This window comes from Metopolophium dirhodum, chromosome 1, assembly GCF_019925205.1.
Source record: "Metopolophium dirhodum isolate CAU chromosome 1, ASM1992520v1, whole genome shotgun sequence".
In the NCBI taxonomy this organism is placed as follows: domain Eukaryota; kingdom Metazoa; phylum Arthropoda; class Insecta; order Hemiptera; family Aphididae; genus Metopolophium; species Metopolophium dirhodum.
The window spans coordinates 124,452,963-124,472,724 of record NC_083560.1 but is presented as its reverse complement, the minus strand read 5'-3'; the positions used below and the strand labels follow the sequence as shown (position 1 = coordinate 124,472,724).

The 19,762-nt window shown below is 26.5% G+C and overlaps 1 protein-coding gene across 1 annotated transcript; it reads left to right on the top strand.

Moving 5' to 3' along the window:
* Positions 1 to 1,344: 1,344 nt before the first annotated feature.
* Positions 1,345 to 8,667, top strand: LOC132935387 (transcriptional regulator ATRX homolog). Its single transcript, XM_061001930.1, is given in 3 exon segments — positions 1,345 to 1,683; positions 4,896 to 8,283; positions 8,286 to 8,667. Coding segments are annotated over 2 exon segments (3,462 nt in total). The 5' UTR covers positions 1,345 to 1,683; positions 4,896 to 4,910; the 3' UTR covers positions 8,375 to 8,667.
* Positions 8,668 to 19,762: the final 11,095 nt, after the last annotated feature.

Below are 19,762 nucleotides of genomic sequence, written 5' to 3'. Positions count from 1 at the left end.
ATATTAGTTATTACTCTTTATACTGTGATAAAATGTAGAGTGTAGTTGTGGTAGTCGTGTAGACCACTGACTGGTATAGAATATTATTATATTCATTGGCATATAGATATTAAATCTAATGCCGTAGTCTGTACTAAAATGTACTCTGTAGACTGCGTAAGCAACGGGACGATTATACTCACACGTGCGTCATGCGTAAATGGCGCGTTTCACACAGAGGCTTATTAATAATAATATAATATTTATTATTAATAATAAATATGGCGTGCGTCAAATTGTTTATAAGTCCGATGGCGCAATATGTTCAATGATCATTGTGTTATGAATGACGGTGTGGCATTAGTCCTATCGACCCGAATAGAATTTATACTAACCTCGATAAAATCGATTTTGGTTTTTGGTGTAACTTTAAAACAAATGACCGCAGAAACATGAAATTTGTACTGGTTATTTATATTAGCATTTTCTATATACGATCAAATTTTCAAAATATTTTGATTTGTTTTGCACTATTAATGGACTTTTTCAGTTTCCAATTTTTTTAGTTTTTTTTTCTATAAATGTCAATAAAATTGTATTCGTTGGGTAAATAAACTTGAAATTTTAATACAAGGCTCCTGATATATTGTTACAATATTAGTTGAAAAATATTAAAAATACACTGTCACGATTTTATTTTATAAGCATTTAAAGTTTAGATATTGATAAAATACGTAAAATTCACGAAAATGTGCAAATTATTTTGTGTTAGAAATTCTCAACAATTTTACTTTTATAATCTAAGATTTAAAAATATAATACAAGATTCCTCATAAGTTTGCCTAATTTTATATAATAAAAAATCTACCAGAAATCCAAATTAAATTGTTATGAACGTTTGAAGTTCAAATTTTTCAACATTGGATATTCACTCGATTTCTCATGTAGAGATTTTCTTATTTTGTTGTTATTCAAAAACGAATAACTGTAAATACATGGAAATTTGATTGAATGTTCATATTCTCATTTTCTTTACACCATAACATTTTGAAGATATTTTGACTCATTTTGAGCTGTTTACGGACGTTTTAAGTTGCGATATTTACAACTGTTAGTCGCTTTTGTCTAGCGTCGCGCCAGGCCACACATTTTATTTTATGTAAATGGTTAACCTGTAATTTTTACAGTACTTGCGCTTCAATGTTCAGGCAGGTAATTTACTCAATTTTGACCATAGTGGTCATAATATACTCGCCTGGTCAGTGGTCACCATGAAGGAATGAATTTAGGTTAGGTACAACCGAGCTGCGCGTTGTATTGTAATTTGTAATTTGTAACTGATTATAATTTATAATATTCCTCAATTCCGTATAATTAAATTCCGTAAAAAATTATTTTGTCTTGCGTGTATTTGTAAAATGGTTCGTAACCCATCGCCCATGGTCGCTTATTACACAAGTAGTAATTAAATCATGTCCAAAATATTATCAACAACGCTCCGGAAAATCAACTGTGCCACTGTACAAAAGGAGTCGTCAAGTGGCTTGGTAGTATTATAAGAAAAAGTACTACTTTGGACAAAGATTTACTTAAACGCTAGGAAACTGTGTCACTTGTTGAAGTCTTTTCAGTTAAATTTGCTGATCGTATCGCAAACATTGATATTTCCAAGGTTCCACCGCTCATTACTATGTTGGATAATTGGTATGTAATATCATAGGTATTAGTAATATATTTAAATCATGTTAGAAAAAACTATTATTTCCATTTTGATTTACCTAAATAATGCAATGTTAAAATTAGGTAGAAATGTAATATATTCTACAATACCTAAGTTATGCCTATTAGTATAATTTATTTAAATTTTGAGCAAAATATGATGCAAATACTAATATAGTAATAATGATAATTGCTACAATATTTAATAACTGCAATCCATTTAAAAAAATATAATTTGTATCCCTAATTTTATTTAATGACAAAGTAAAATTGGTTTTTAATTGAATCATTTTTTGCTTAGCTTCATCTATCTTATTTCCTATATAAATTTTAGATTTTAAACTAAGCTGATTGGTTTTACAATTTGTTTTCTGTTTGACATGGATATATGGATTGTGGTGATTGGCAAATGTATGCATAGGCAGTATGAAGCATTTAAGCAACATCACAATGTTGTGTTTACAGTGCCACAGTGGTATAATGTATAAGTTGTCACAATTTTATAAATCTTCAAACTTCAAAATACCTTACCTACCTAAAAACCATGTCTGACAATGGGGCTTACCATTCTAACATTTTTTTTGTTTTTATATTTTACATTAGTTTATATTTATTTCTAGGTATAAAATATTGTAAAATATAAAATATAAATTAATGTGTAAGTACTTTTAATTATTTATATTTCATATAAAATGTTTGTTTTTTTGAGTATTAGACAATATACTTCATCAGTAGGAGTTTATATGTTATTAGTTTGTTTGTTGTTACCATCGCAAAAAATATTTATTTTTGTAGTCTAAAAGCACCAAAACATGATAAGAAAGAAATTAATATTAAAAAAAGCGGGTAATTGGATGTCGCTCTGCTGTACATTAGGTTACAAATGAGTCACTGTAAAATGAATCGTATACAAATTTGAATTCAATGATATCATATCATTGTATACAAAAAACGATTCTAAGAGGAGATGGTTTGTCAGTCTGGATATTTTATTATAGGCCTGTATGTTGAGTTAATATTATAAATTACAACAAAATAAACAAAATCGTTATTTTTATTTGTTTCTATGGTAATAATCAAAGCGTTAGAAATTAAAATCCCATTTTTAACGGTTTTTTGTAATTTATCGATGGTTTTTCCCGTGGGATTAAATAACTATTGAGAAAATCGAAAAAAATAAAATACTATATGATGAAATCAAAGCACGCCTTCTGGTAGAAATTTTGTATACATGATAAAAAAAAAATAATAATAAACACCATTGTAAAACCAATAGATTCCTCGGTCCGCTCAGAATCTAAAATCATGGTTTAAAAGTTTCGTATTATATTCAATATTACAGTCTAAAATCTTTAAATATATTTAATATAATTAAGTTCATTATGTGAATACAAGTTGATATTATTACTTCTAATTTTACTTATTATTAATTATTTGCAATTTATACCTCTTTGTAATAAATTATAAAAAATAATGTAACACACCTATATGACATAATATAATTTTATGAAAATTGATATATGATTTTTTTTATTTAGGTATGATACTTTAATAATTTAATATACTTAGGTACCTCATATTTGTACTATAAAATATTTAGGTACATACTATTTTTACTATAAAATATTAATATTGGTAATGATGTTAATTTATATTTATCTGGTGCTTACTTTTGGTGTTTTTAAATTCAAAATATCAAATTTTGAGATACACAATACATTGTTATTTCATATTAAGTTATTATTACATTATTACATTTTTTATTTTGAATTTAAAATAAATTACAATCTATACAAGTTTATCAACAATAAGTAATATTTGTGACAGAGTTTACAATAGCTGAATAAAAGGTAGGTATGCACCCAGTAATGCCACCCGACAGGTCAATTGAGTAAGACTACTGGATATCCCTAGGTCAACTTGGGAAAAAAGTTTAATTAGTGGATTTTGACATAGTGAGATATAGTGGCTGATTGCTAGCTGATTAAGTGTTTGTATTTTGAGATACTTATGGAGATAATTATTTGTTACATACCATGGAGCGAAAAAAATAGACTAAACACTTGAAGCATTCTAAGATTTGAAAGTTTAGCTGAACCCAATACTTGAATTCCATATCACCATACTGGTATTATTGTGGTTTTGTAGATGAGTTTGAGGGTAGTTGATAATTTTGATTGGATAAAACAACAACTCAAGTTGGTAAAGTCTGGAATGAGCTGATTTTTGTGTAGATTTAAAGTGAGAAACCCAAGTTAGAGACTTGATCAAAAATCAACACTGGGTATTCTATATAGGAAATGGTAAATATTATGTTATTGTTTAATTTGACTGGTTAGATTAAGACATACCCTTTTGCATAAAGAGAAGGTAATAAATGAAGACTTAATTCTATTAATTTATATCTTCCAAGGGTTAAATTTAAATACATTTAAAGACAAATATTATAGGTCTTATAAACTATTATTATTGTATCATTGGTTATAATATGTACCAATGGATATAAAATGCGATTTAGGGATATCGTGGGAAAAAATTGAATATAGAAAAAGTGCAATGTTACTACCTTAAAAATTCCAGACAAGTGTAGGGAGGGTATCTCAATGGAGTTAATTATTCTAATCTTAAATACACGGTTTTCTAAGTCGGATTTAATGGAGGAGGACAATTTTTTTTCAACTTGAATAAAATTTCCTTGTAATACATCCAATCAAAGGCCAGTGACATCTCTAAGAGAACAGCTAATGTTAAATAAAATTTATTTTCCATACACAAAGAAAAGTAAGGTTAAATAAATATATTATACATAAGTTATTTTTACTATTTTTTTCTTATATTTTGCTAACATAACTAATTTGTATGTAAAAATATTGAAAAATCCTTTAACATAGATAATTGAGTTACCTTTGAATTGTATAATAGGTCAATTGACTAGTATTTACATTTAACATTAGTGAAACTAAATATAAACTGCTGTACATACATTTGGTATTATAGCGTGCTCAATTTAATATTAAAAGTATTTTGTTTATTTTTTTTAAATAAGCTATTTATTTAGAGTTGATTAATTAGTAATTTTAATTCATAAAGTTCTTTCAGTAAAAAGACACGTTTAAACAATTTAAATAAAATTAGTATATACCTATAATTTATTCACTGATAAGTAATTATTATAAGAGAATTTTTTTTTAATGTAGATCCTGAGTTCAAATATGGCAAAAACTGGCAGAAGCACAATCAAAGACAAAGCAAAAACACCAAAAACGAACTGTACAAGTATGTCAAAGAATAAACCAGAATTAATTAAAAAACAAGTTGGTAATAATAGTGAAGCAAATAATAATATACTTGAGTTGATGACAAAATATACTGAGCTAAACCAAACATTTGAATATATTTTATATTCTAACAAGTATAAACATACATTAACTGATGTTTTTAATATTATAAAAATGCTACTTTCCAAGTTGGAAGAATTGCAAAAACTTGATGTTGACCATAAAAATATTTTCGAAAATATTAATCTAAATAATAAAATTAAAGGTTTAATCCAAAGTACTGCAATTAATTTATCTCATGTTGTAAATCAATTAGATGTAAATGAATCTACATTTTTAAATTTTGCACGCAATTTTATACCACTGACAACTGACACTGATATTCAAGAAGTTACAGATAGTCTGGTATCTAGTTGTGCTAGTGTGCCTATAGTATCAGAAGACCCTATGGTTTCAAGTTCACAATCATGTATTAATAATTATTTAAATCAAAAAATAAAAACTGAAAATATAAGTGACCAACTCATTACAAACATATTTGATGAACAATACACTATAGTACTGTCATCAGATGATGAGTATGAAGAATTCAATGACAATAATGGCTGCAAGAAACAAAATTTAACAAAAAGTAAACCTATCAAAACTGAAGACTTGGTAAGTTATGTAATAGGATCAGACATTGAAAGTATGTTTGACCATGATAGTTCTAGCTATGATAGTTCTAGCCATGATGTAATTTCACCATCTAGACAAAGTCAAGATATTATTAATCCAATATCTAAATCACAACATAAAATACATGTACCAACAATTAGGAAGGTTAAGCCAAAGGTATCTAATGAAACTATAGATGAAGCAAGAAAAGCTGACTTTGATTTAAGAAAACGACAGATTGATCGAAATAATCAAATGTCAAGTATAGTTAAAGAATTACATTTAAAGCCACAGGATATAGTGTTAGAATTTGATACTGTTGAAAAAATACCAATAGTAAAAATTTCTGAAGAATTAGCTAAAGTCTTAAAAATACATCAGGTGGAAGGTATTTATTTTTTATGGAATACAGTTTTTGAAACTGTAGAAAGAACAAATACCACTGAAGGGACAGGATGTGTTTTAGCCCATCAAATGGGCATTGGTAAAACATTGCAAATTATAACACTAATGTACACTATATTGTGCCATACCCAAATTAATATAAAAACATTTTTAATCATATGTCCACCTGGATTGGTTTATAATTGGATGGATGAAATATATAAATGGTTAAAAGATGTTGACATAGATGGAGTTGTCAAAGTTTATGATTTGCCTAAGACTCAGAAACTATATAATATAACAAACATAGCGACATGGAAATCTAAAGGAGGTATTCTTATTCTTAGTTATGAGAACTTTAAGAGTTTGGTTAATTGTAAACAAAGTGATTTACGAGAAGCATTCTATCATACTTTAGTTGATCCAGGGCCAGATGTTGTTATTCTGGATGAAGGGCACTATATTAAAAACGTCCAGTCTAAACTATTAAAAAGTTTAACACAAATCAGGACAAAAAGAAGAATAGTATTAACAGGAACTCCTATGCAAAATTCTCTTAAAGAATATCATACATTGGTAGAGTTTGTCAAACCTAACATACTGGGAAATTTTACAGATTTTGTTACAACATTTATCAAACCAATTAATGCTGGCCAATTTATAGACTCACACGATGAAGATGTTAAGATAATGAAACAACGTACATTCATTTTACATAAACTCTTACAAAATACTGTCCATCGCATTGATGATAAAAATCTAAAACCTTTATTTACAAACAAAATAGAATACACAATAGAGGTTAATTTAACCAAGTTCCAATGTGAATTATATGAGAAGTTCTTACATAGCATAAAGCATAATATATCTAAAGATGGTTATAATGTATTTTTATGCTTACATGTGTTAACATTAATAACATTACATCCATTAACATTATACAAACTGAAACATTTTAGAAATAGCAAACAGCGTGAATTAGGGACTGCAGTTGATGAAAAATTATCAAAGGACTTATCATGGATTGATAGTTATGGAGAAGATCCAAGATTTTTTGAAGCTAAACAAAGCAAAAAAATCACATATGTTATAAATACAATTCACGAATGTTCCAAAAGAAATGAAAAGGTACTTTGTTTTTTAAAATCAACATTATCTTTGGATGCCTTAGAATATTTTTTACAAGAGAAAAAATGGATTTTAGGAGAAGATTATCTTAGAATGGATGGTAAAACACCATTATCTATAAGAAATAAAATGTGTGAAGCTTTTAATAACCCTGAAAATACTGCTAAAGTTTTTCTTTTATCCATGGGTACTGGTGTTCTTGGATATAATATGGTTGGTGCTAATAGAGTATTGTTACTCAATACATCGTGGAATCCAAGTAATGATTTACAAGCCATTTATAGATGTGTACGATTTGGTCAGAAAAAAACAGTTTATGTTAACAGATTGTTAGCTAAAGGAACTGTAGAACCAAAAGCATATTATCGACAAATTTCTAAATTAGGAATGGCTAGCAGTGTTGTGGATTCACAACATATGAGTCGAAAAGTATCATTTGATCAAGCTAACGACTTATTTTCATTTGATTGGACAAAACATTTTAATAAACTACTTCCTAATACAAATGATCCTGTACTTAACCAACTAATCAGATACAATTTGGAATTAATTAGTGATTTTAAAGAACATGATTCGATGCTTGTTGAGTCCATGGAAGAACAATTAACCATTGAAGAACGTGAAGCTCTTTGGTTATCATTTAAGAACAACCAACTGCCAACTAAAAGTTTGATTAAACCAAAACCACTTATTAAGTTACTAAATACTGATGAGCTTATAGCAAAATATAAAACAAATAAAAAAACAAGTGAGTCTTCTGGTTCTACAAAAAACATCCAACTCAAAGAGCCACAAGTTGTAATACATTCTGATGAAAGTCATGGTTCTAGAATGCATACACATTTCAACAGTACCGAGCAATCAAAAACATCCATATCTAAAAGAAAACATTCAACATTAACAATTACTACAGATACCGTAAACAATCCAACACATTCAAACTCTCAATTTAAAATTCCAAAATTGTTTGAAAAATCTGACTTTTCTGGACAGGTTGAACCCATACAAAATCAGTTCAGAAGTTTTCAACATAAAACTTTTTATCACCATAAGAGGTATCTGGCATCACCTCGTTATGCAACTAAATTACCAAATATCAGACATCAACGTAATCCAAACTTCAAAAACCAATCAAATAATATCCATACAGTATAAACCAAACAGGGTATCCTAATAATCAAACTTCAACTAAAAATAATATTTTTAACCGATCTGGTATATCGAGATAAATAAGTCTAATAATTTCTTTGGATTAATTAGATTATTATTCTATAAAAGTAATTATGTAGTAAAAATGTAATACCAATACAATTTATGATGATAAGTTTTGTATACAAATACTAGAAACATTTTTTATATTAAGTATTTATTATTTTTAGATTTGAAGTGTTTTCCCAAGTTAAAATTTAAATTATTAATTTGTACTTGTTTTACCATCTTTATAATTGTATGAACATTTCTATTATTTATTTCAAATAATAAATAATTACTAAATTATATTTTATTAAAATGTATTTTTTGTTTGTACATACTACATAAATCATAAATGTGAACTGAAATTATATGTTAATACATTATTAATGAATAAATGAATTTAATTGTTTTGAATTTTCGTTCTAAATTGTATTGTATTTATAAGTAATAATATTTTTCAAGGACACTGGTTTCAGAAAAGATCTATCATCAGACAAAAACACAAAGAGAGAAATTATGCGTAATGCATTAGTTGTAGAAGAAGATTAGTTTGTTGTTCCTACAAATCAAATCTAATAAAACTTATAATTTTGTAGATACAGTTATTCATCAAACTCTTAGTTATATTTTTAATTAAACTATCATTATATTTTATTAAAATTACTTATTCAATTTTAAGAGTATAAAATGAGTCTGTTAAACAGAATATTACCCATGTACAAAGCTTATGCATAGATAGAACCGATCAGTGGCGTAGGCAAGAAGGGGGGGGGGGGCAATGGACCATACCACCCTATTAACCGTATTATTTTGAGTGATGGTCGTTTGGATACACATAGACACAACATTTGAACATAGAATAAAAGGTATTTTATAATTTTACCTGGTAAATCAGTCTTCTCAGAGAACGTTTGGGTAAACATAATAAATGTACAATATTAGATAATATATCATTATTAGCAGATTTCTTTATTCATTCAATCACTCAGACTCAGTATCTCAGTTTGATTCGTTTTTCCTAACTGAACAGTAAGAATCATGAATTTGAATATTACTGAAGTTTTTGAAACCCGTCATGGTTAAAAGTGCATTATAAACGGTAATTATGAATGTAGTGAATTTAGAATAAACAAAGACAAGCGCAACATTTTTTGTTGTACCAATTGAACGTAACTGTAACATAACATGAACATATTTAAATAAAAAAATAATGAATTTAAACTTGACAGTAATTTTAGGAAATATTTATGACATTGGGGTCCAGGTTATATCAGTAAAAAATAAAATTTTATAATAAATAATAAGATATCAGTAAATAAAATCAAATACAATTTTTGAATTTAGTAGATTTAGTATTTTTGTAATAAACTTATGATTTAATATAATATTATGTAATACAAAAAAATATTTTTAAATTAGTTCTAAAAAAAAATAAAATTGGGGAAATGGTTATGAGCCAACCTCTCCGTGGTGTCTCCTGGGTAACGCTAATAGACTCTAAAAAATAAAATAGAAAATAATGTATACGGTGCATCTAAATGTATTGGTGCTCAAATGTGGTATTATTATAAAAATATGATGTATCCAATTGTTACATTCATTTTTGGTGTCTAAAAAAATGTGCACCTAAACGTGTTACTTGTGTTCCCAATCGTTCTCCCAATTTCAATGTAAAAATATATTTTTAAACGTATTTTGGCATTTATTTTTACAAATAATCAGTGGGTATACAAAAGTTGAAAAATTGCCATAGAGGAGCTCTTTTTAATTGGTTTCACATTGACAATATTAATGTTATAATGTTTATTCTTATTTTTTTCGTGTTTATCAGGTAATAGAACAGTTGCCGTTTTTTTTTTTGCTTTTTAATAAGCATTTTCTTAAGTTGGGAAAAATTTTAAAATAAAGAAGAGTATAATATGATGAGAAGACGCATCAGATAAAATAGACTTCAGGAGTCATTAAAGCCCAGATTAACACTGGACGATTTAAGGTTTGGATAGTTATAATCACCACATATATGAGATGGAGACAAGATGAGACAAGCTGTTGTATGGAGGATGTATGAGCCTCGAAGACAGGGTAATAAGGTATACTATGATCTATGCTGGGATGCCAGTTTTAAAATGGTTTTGATTATGCCAGTAAAATTATAGAAAAGTTGCGTGTTTCCTACAGTTTTCCAAGAATAATGGAAACTTAAAACCACGTACCTAATTAATTAATTCTTTTAATGGTTGTTTCACTTATTACGAGGTTTCTATTATTAATTTCGATATTTAAACAATTTGCTTTAATGAAAGGTTTAAATAAAATTCAAAGATTTTAACTTGACTGTTTATTGCTTGGTACTTTCTAATCCAAACCCTATACTATGTATTTAAAATAGTATACATTTTATGATGTTTAAACAGGCTTATAATTGTTATCACAATTTGTTGGTAATTTAAATAATATTGTATATAAATCCATATTAAAAGGAGAATTTAAGCTATGGAAAATGAAACAGAACTAGGAAACACAGATCTAACTAAACAATGTTTAGTAAATCTGAATTTAGAGTTGTATAGTTTGGCTGTTTCAGTGATTTTTTTTACTTGGTCATTATAGCTCAATAATTATTAAGATAAGAACGTAGTAAATAATTATTCAATAATAATAAATGAGCGGTCTCTGAATAAATATAATTTATAGTGAAGATACCTGATAACTGATTGCATGACATAATGAATAGGTAACTAAAATACTGAAATTACATAATATTATATACTATGATGTAATAAGTTTAATTAATACATAGTGGAGTATCTTTAATAGACTTTAAATTGGGAATTTTAACGATTTGAGGATTAGAAGCAGGCACGGCATTAGTATTTATTTCAAAAGGGTGCTGTGCTGTGTGAAGCAGATACATTTTGTACCATATTAGATATTTTTCAAAAACTAGTGATTACTCATATAAAAATTTAAAATTATTTTAACATAACATAGCTATAGTAGCACACATTTAGCTTCTTATAACACTTAGTAGCGTTTTATTATTTTTATAAGTTCTAAATTGACAATAATATTATGCATGAACATTTGAATAATTAATAATTTTTTCAAATTTTTAACTTAATAAGTTACTTTTTTCAAGATTAAAGTGTTAATTTCAAGTTAATTTTATTTTAAAAGTATCTAAATTAAGTTAATTTTCGTTTGAAGAATAATGAAAATTTTTAAATGGGTTTTTACTTTGATGTATCATTTTAAATTTCCCCAGTAATTTTCTTGAACATAAAGAAAAACTATCTAACAAACCATATTATGTGTCTGGAATTTTTTATTTTTGTAAATTAGCAAATTTTAACTTCACACTAAGTAAAGTTACTTTTTTTAACTTTAAACCTAACGACTTAACGGAAAAAAAATACGAGTAACTTTCAACTTAACTTAACTTTATTATTTTTTTAAAAAACTTAACTTAATGAGGTTGAAAAAAATCTTTAACTTGCCCAGCCTTGGATATGACTGAACGGTCAGGCTACTTTTAACTTTTGATTCATATCTATAATAATTGTATTAAGTATTGGGCAGCTGAATTTGACTGGAATTTTAGACAACGATTGGAAGTACCTGTCTTTATTTCCATTCAATAATTAACAAGTATTTAATAGTGAGTAAATGCAACTATAAATTAATAAAATATTTATTCTTTTTTTACAATTCATAAAGTATATTTTCTTGAAGTTTTAGAAAACAATTGCTATTATTTAAAAACAATAATATTTTAAGTCTTATAAAAATAACGTGATATTCTATTCCATTTTTCTGTGGACGGGCTAGATCATTTATAGAGGGGGTTAAATTACTCCCTGGGATCCCCCTCACCCTTAGCACAATGACTGATTAGAAGTAATGGTGGCATGAGATTATTTATACTGAAGGGTAGTTATAAAATGAGACATTATAATGTAAATTTACAAATTAATAGTTAAAAAATACTAAATTTAATTATTCCATTTAAAAGTTAGTATGGAAAAATTTAAAAATCTTGACATGGTTTTTTCATGCAATGAATGAATACTATACTTTCTAATTTTCTAAGTGATAATATATTATATTAATATTATAAATCATAAGAATATATTTTTAAAATTCAATTAAGTAAGTGTTATATTTCGTTAGATACCTAATTATTTATATTCGCTTAAGGTACATATTCTTATTAGTTATTTCAATAATTAATTTTAACATATTGGAATATTACCCAAAACAACTGAAAAAAGCTAAGTTATCTTAACTATTAATTAGTTAGTTAAGTTTTAAGATAATTAATAAACTATTTATTGCCCAAAACTCATAAGTCATAACTTAACTTTGAAAAATTCACTAAATATTTTATCGTAATACCTAACACAGATTATATACGTATAAGAAATTATATTTTTTGTTTTTATAATATAAAGAATGTAATGATAATAATAAAAAAATCGGATAAGTAGGTGTCGCTCTGCTGTACAGTGGCCAGTGGGTGTCACTGTAATTGTGTAATGGATGGTTAATTTGAAGTCAATGATATATCTTTGTTCGCGATTTACGAAAAACGTTTCTGAGCGGAGACGGTTTGTGTTTGTGAGCCTAGGATATTATACCTAATTATATTGTTATTATTAATACGGTATCCGGTAATTTAATTAAAATTATTTTCATAGTATTTTCAAGATTGAAATTTATAAACGTTATTATAACGGAAAGCGATAATCAAAATTAATTAAATACCGCATAACAAAACATAACAATTAACAAAATATATCATTAAAGAAAACATAACGTAAAACGTAATTTATAGAATATCATTGAACAAAAAGAATGCAAAACGAAATAATTTAAAATCTATTTATTTAAAAGGTCTATTGGTTTCTTAGAAACATTAATTTCATGCAAACAATCTAAGAATTGATTATATTATATTCCGTATCTGGCTCATTTCCTACCTGCATTAGTTATTATTTTTAAATTTAATATGTATTAATACCATAGGCGTAACTAGCCCTTTACTTTAGGGGGGGGGGGGGGGGGGGGGGGTTGAGTCCTAAAAAAAATTAATAGAAAAATGAGGTACCTATGGAAACATAATCGCCCCCACACAAATATAACTTTATTATACATTGACACACTTGCAATCTACTGTACAGCAGAGCGACATCCACTTACCTGCTTTTTAAACTTGAATTGTTACTTTATTTTTATATAATAATTAATAACAGTAAATAAAATGAAGATTACAAATCTATACGCCTATTCTTCAAAGCAAAGGTATTTAAAATGTTTTCTGAATTGATAACATTTGAAATATCTGTTTCAATATGTAAAATTAACATATCAGTAAATCTATCCTGGTTCATACTAGATCTGATCCATGTTTTTATTCTCCGCATGACAGAGAAAGGACGTTCACACGTAACAGAGCTGATGGGCAGAGTTAAAGCAACTTGCATTAGTTTATATAAATTGGCAAAAACGTTCTGGTCTATTTTTTGTAATACATCACTAAGAGTAAAATCAGAATTTTGAATACTATTTTTAATTACAGTCATTTCAGCTTCTAATGATTCAATATTAATATCCAACAATTTCTAAATATAAAATTAAAAAAATTAGTAGATATATTATAATAAAATAATAAAATGTGAATAATTACACATTTTAATTTTCAACTTTGTATATAATTTTAATTAGATAGATACCTCATAATGTTGTATGAATGGTAAACTTTCTTTGAATTGTAATTTAAAAAAACTGTCAACAGATGATGCTAAACTTAAGCTTTCAGATGAAAATCTAGTTTTCATGCTGGTAATAATTGCATCCAGAATTCTATAATATGCATTAATTTTCCAGTTTTCTTGATCCGATATATTTAAAGAAGGCTCATCAAGTTCTGAGTATTCATTCCCAGTAGTAGTAGAGGTACAATAATCTCTTAAATATGTGCTTTCTTTTCTTTTACGCTTAGAATTAGAGCCTTAAATTAAATACATAATAATAAACCAAATGACAATGTAACATCAAACTTACTAAACATTATGATTAATAACATTTTAAGAATGATAATTAATATAATTAAAAAAGTAGGTACCTCTAGAAGGTGTTTCAATTGGTATATTATGTTTTTCAGCAAAATTTGTTATTTTAGACCATATTTCAGAAAACTTATTGGAGCTTCTATAATTTTCAAATGTTGGAATAACTCCAAAAATAATATTAGAAGCTTCACCTAATATGGAAGTTTTTTTTTGTAACTGGTTACTCAGAATATTTATAACTTTAAGTACATCCTGAAGTATAATTAAATAAATTATAAATGATGCTTTTTGAATAGAACTTAATAAGCCTAGAAAAATTAAGTTTGGATTACATTTTCATATGCAAGTAGTAAATCAAAAATGTTATTACTTATTAATTACGAACCTATAGCCTGAGCTACATCCATGTCTTTGTTTAAATCAACTTCATCGTTTAAAACTTCAATAAGTACTTCAAACTTGTTATAAACTGCATCACAGTTCTGTATTCTACATACCCAACGTGTATCACTTATAGCCATTAATGTGGTGGCTTTAATATTGAGTTTATTTTGCATTTCTTTCAATTTAAAATTAGTTGATGGCCGAGAAAAATGTACATATAATGCTTCAATAGAATTGAAAAATTGTTTTGCTTCCTTAAAAAGTGAATTACATTTTAAAATATAGGTTTATATTTTTAATTAAAATTACATGATAATAGAAATTAATTTAAACATTTCCAATGAATAGTAAGATTTTTGAATAATTTAAATAAATTCTAAGTACAATAAAATCATATTAGGTACCTTGATACTTTTACACATGTCTACGACAACTATATTAATTCTATGAGCCATACAATGAACATAGATGGCACTTGGGTAATTTTCTTTTAATTTAGTTTACACTCCTGCTCTTTTACCAGACATCACAGCTGCTCCATCGTGGACTGGGCTACAATTGGAATATTTTGGATATTTGATTGCTCAAGGAAGTTTAAAATAGCTGATGTAAGAGAGTATCTTGTTTTTGGGAAACATCTATAAATCCTAAAAACCTCTCAAACACTTGAAATTTTTTTGTATACCGTACACAAATAGACATTTGTTCCTCTTTGTGAACCTAACAAGATATAAAGGATACAATTGATACAAAATTTTACAAATTATAAAATTATCTCTACACGAGTCCATCCAATAATGTACCTATATTTAAAAATAGATTTAAATGTATAATGCAAATTCACTGTTCTAAAAACAAATCAAAAATACACGTCTTAGATAGTATTGTTGATATAACAGCTGTCGAGTGTCTAGCGATAATAATATAAATTATAATATATAATAATACCATAAAAACACAATATTATATACATTTTATTTTTATTCGATAATTATTTATTGTTTATATTGGTGTATTCGTTTAAATGATACATTATATAATATATTTTTTGACATTGCGGGCAAAAATAAAGTTAATACGAATATGTTTTTAGGCACATACTGCCATACATTTACCCAAAAAATTTGGAGGGGCTTTAAGAAATTCTGGGGGGGCTGAAGCGGATGTATTACAGCAATAAACAAGATTTACGAACAAAATTTGTAGTTAAATAATGAAGTTTGAAAATACAATAATCTAATTGGAAATTTTACCTATAAAGTGCATGGTGTTGTTTTCAAATCATTTTGAACAATATCAAAAGCCAATTTAACTAAAAATTATTGTAGCGTATTTTCAACATTTTATTAGATAATATTCACCGCGGTCCGCATTACAATGCACTATTCGACACCTATGGCAACCAATGGGTAAACAAAAAAAAACATCATTGTAAAACCAATATGTTCCCGAAATAATTAGGTATCAACAAGAAACGTGCGTGTCACGAGCGACCCGCAGAAGATGTGAAAACATATATGAGCTTAGAAAATATAGATTTATTATGGTGAATTTGAACTAATTATTATTCTTAATTTAAAACACGTGCTTTAGTAGGATAGGATTGAACATTTTTGAAGAATTATATTTGTCAAAATTTTATATTTCAAAACACAAAGAGATAACATTTAATAGAATAAAATATTTACATAATAGGTAGGTACGCTACATATTTACACGCATATGGGTATATAAAAGTGACGAACAAGACAATTCGATTGGCACGAATTCTGATCTCGACCTATCTTCGAAGTTGACACTCGTCACCCAGTCCGACGTCCGAATTAGACTGTTAGTGGCAAAAGAATTTCGGTGTTTTTCGAAAAATTTTAAAAACCTGTAGAACTTCAGATATAAAAATCGCCTTTTATATTTTAATAATATAATAGGTATTGCGCGTTACGTATAAACGATACCGCTCGAAAATTTTCACTCCCCAAGCGAAAATATCTGTACGCCGTATAAGAAGTTTTTACATCAAGATTATTGCAACAAAAACACTCCACCATACTCAAAAAAACGGCTTTAAGTCTTAGAACTATAATTATCATTTATTTTAAAATAATCTGCTAAAAAATTGATATTAAAATCAAAGTAAGTTAAAAAATGTCTACCAGAAAGTCAAATTAAATGTTTATGAGCGTTTGAAGTTCATATTTTTACAACATTGAATATTATTCACTCGATTTCTCATATAGCGATTTTCTTATTTTGTTATAATTCAAAAACAAATAACTGTAGATACATTCAATTTACATCATATTTTTATTTTATCAATTTCCATATTTGATACATTTTGATTTTTTTCTGAGCTGTTTGCAGACAATTTTTAAAATTTTTTTTTTATAAATATCTATACAATTTTATTTGTTGAGCCAAAAAGCGTCAAAATTTAATACAAGGCTCCTGATATATTGCTTAAATTGCAGTTGAAAAATATTAAAAATACACATGCACAATTTTTTTTTATAAGCAATTAAAGTTCGATTTTTGACAACATTTGTCAAATTTAAAACATGAGTAGTTCACAGTTTATAATAATAATAATAAGTATATTATTATGATGATCAATATTATTTTCATTTGCCATCTTCGTGAATTCATGTTTTCAACATGATAACAGTATTTGGAGATTTTTTTATTATGATAATTATTGTTCTGTTTATCTATATAAAAATATTAAATGTACATATACACAATTTTTTTTTATATACATTTAAAGTTTGATTTCGACGAATTTTATTCGATTAATTTTTAGATTCTGAGCGAAACGATGAATGTATTGATTTTACAATGATGTGTGTTTTTTTTTAAATTTAATTTTTTATATTATTTTTTATTTTATTTTTGTGTCTGTCATCACCTTTTAGGACAGTAAAAGTGCTAGAATTTTCTTCAACAGTAACTTTTATGATAGGAAAGTAAATCTAGTTGGTACTTTGGGGGGTCAAAAGTAAAAATTTCCCAGTAGTTTTCAAAAGCGACTTGAAAAACAAAAGAAAAATTAAGGAAAAACGGGAATTTTTACGCAAAATCTGTTTTCGAGAAAATCGATTTTGGTTTTTGATGTAACTCTAAAACAAATGACTGTAGGGACATGAAATTCTGACTGAATGTTTATATTAGCATTTCCTATACACCATAAAATTTTGAAAATATTTTGACTCTTTTCGAGCTGCTGACGGACATTCTCAGTTTTCAATTTTTTTAGTTTTTTTTTTCTATAAGTATCAATAAAATTTTATTTGTTGGGTAATAAAGCGTGAAAATTTAATATAAGGCTCCTAGGTTATTGTTTCAAAATCAGATGAAAAAAATTAAAAATCCTTAGTCACAGTTTTTATTTATAAGCATTTAAAGTTCAAATTTTGACAAAATACGGAAAAATCACGAAAATTAGCAAATTATTTTGAGCTGAGAATTCATAAAAATTTTTCTTTTTAAATCTAAGATTTGAAAATGTAACATAAGATTACTCATATGTTTTTCTACCTTTATCAAAAAAAAAATGTCTACAAGAAACTTAAATTAAATTTATATTTTTATAACATTTGATATTCACTCGATATCTCATGTAACGATTTTCCAATTTTGTTGTAATTAAAAAACGAATGACTGTAGATACTTGAAAATTTCACTGAATGTTTATATGAGCATTTTCTATACACCATACAATTTTGAAAATAATTTGACTCTTTTTGAACTGTTTACGGACATAGTCAGTTTTCAATTTTTTTAGTTTTGTTTTCTATAAATATCAATAAAATTTTATTTGTTGTGTAAAAAAGCGTGAAAATTTAATGCAAGGCTCCTGATATAATGTTACAATTGCAGTTGAAAAATATTAAAAATACATATGCACAATTTTTTTTTATAAGCATTTAAAGTTCAAATTCTGACAACATTTATCGAATTTATAATTTATTAATTATTTTGTAGTTAAAAATGTATAAAATATTTAACTTTTATGGCTAAGGATTGAAAATTTAAAACAAGGCTCCACGTAAATAGGTTATATATAAATTACTTTATTTACAATAATATCATCAAATATACTTATTTCATAGGCTGACTGACCGTTTTCGATCAGAATCGTTTTTCTTATACAATGATATTATATCCTGATATTGTAACCTACTGTACATCAGAGCGACATCCACTTATCCACCTTTTTTTAAATTTAAAAATGTATAAAATGCTCAACGTTTATAGCTAAAGATTGAACATTTACAACAAGGTTCCACGTAAGTAGGTTATTCTGTAACCAACAAATCTCAAAAATATTATATATACATATAAACACAGTTTTTTTAGATTCTGAGCGAAGCGATGAATGTATTGATTCTACAATGATGTGTGTTTTTTTTTTATTTTTTTTTTATTTTTTTTATTTTTTTTATTTTTGTGTCTGTCATCACCTTTTAGGACAGTAAAAGTGCTTGGATTTTCTTCAATAGTAACTTTTCTGATAGGAAAGTAAATCTAGTTGGTACTTTGGGGGGTCAAAAGTAAAAATTTCCCAGTAGTTTTCACAAGCGACGTGAAAAACAAAAGAAAAATTAAGGAAAAATGGGAATTTTTACGCAAAATCTGTTTTCGAGAAAATCGATTTTGGTTTTTGGTGTAACTCTAAAACAAATGACCGTAGGGACATGAAATTTTGACTGAATGTTAATATTAGCATTTTCTATACACCATAAAATTTACAAAATATTTTGACTCTTTTTGAGCTGTTTACGGCCATTGTCAGTTTTCAATTTTTTTAGTTTTTTTTTCTATAAATATCAATAAAATTTTATCTGTTGAGTAAAAAAGCTTGAAAATTTAATAAAAGGCTCCTAAGTTATTGTTTTAAAGGCAGATGAAAAAAATTAAAAATCCTAAGTCAATGTTTTTATTTATAATCATTTAAAGTTCAAATTTTGACAA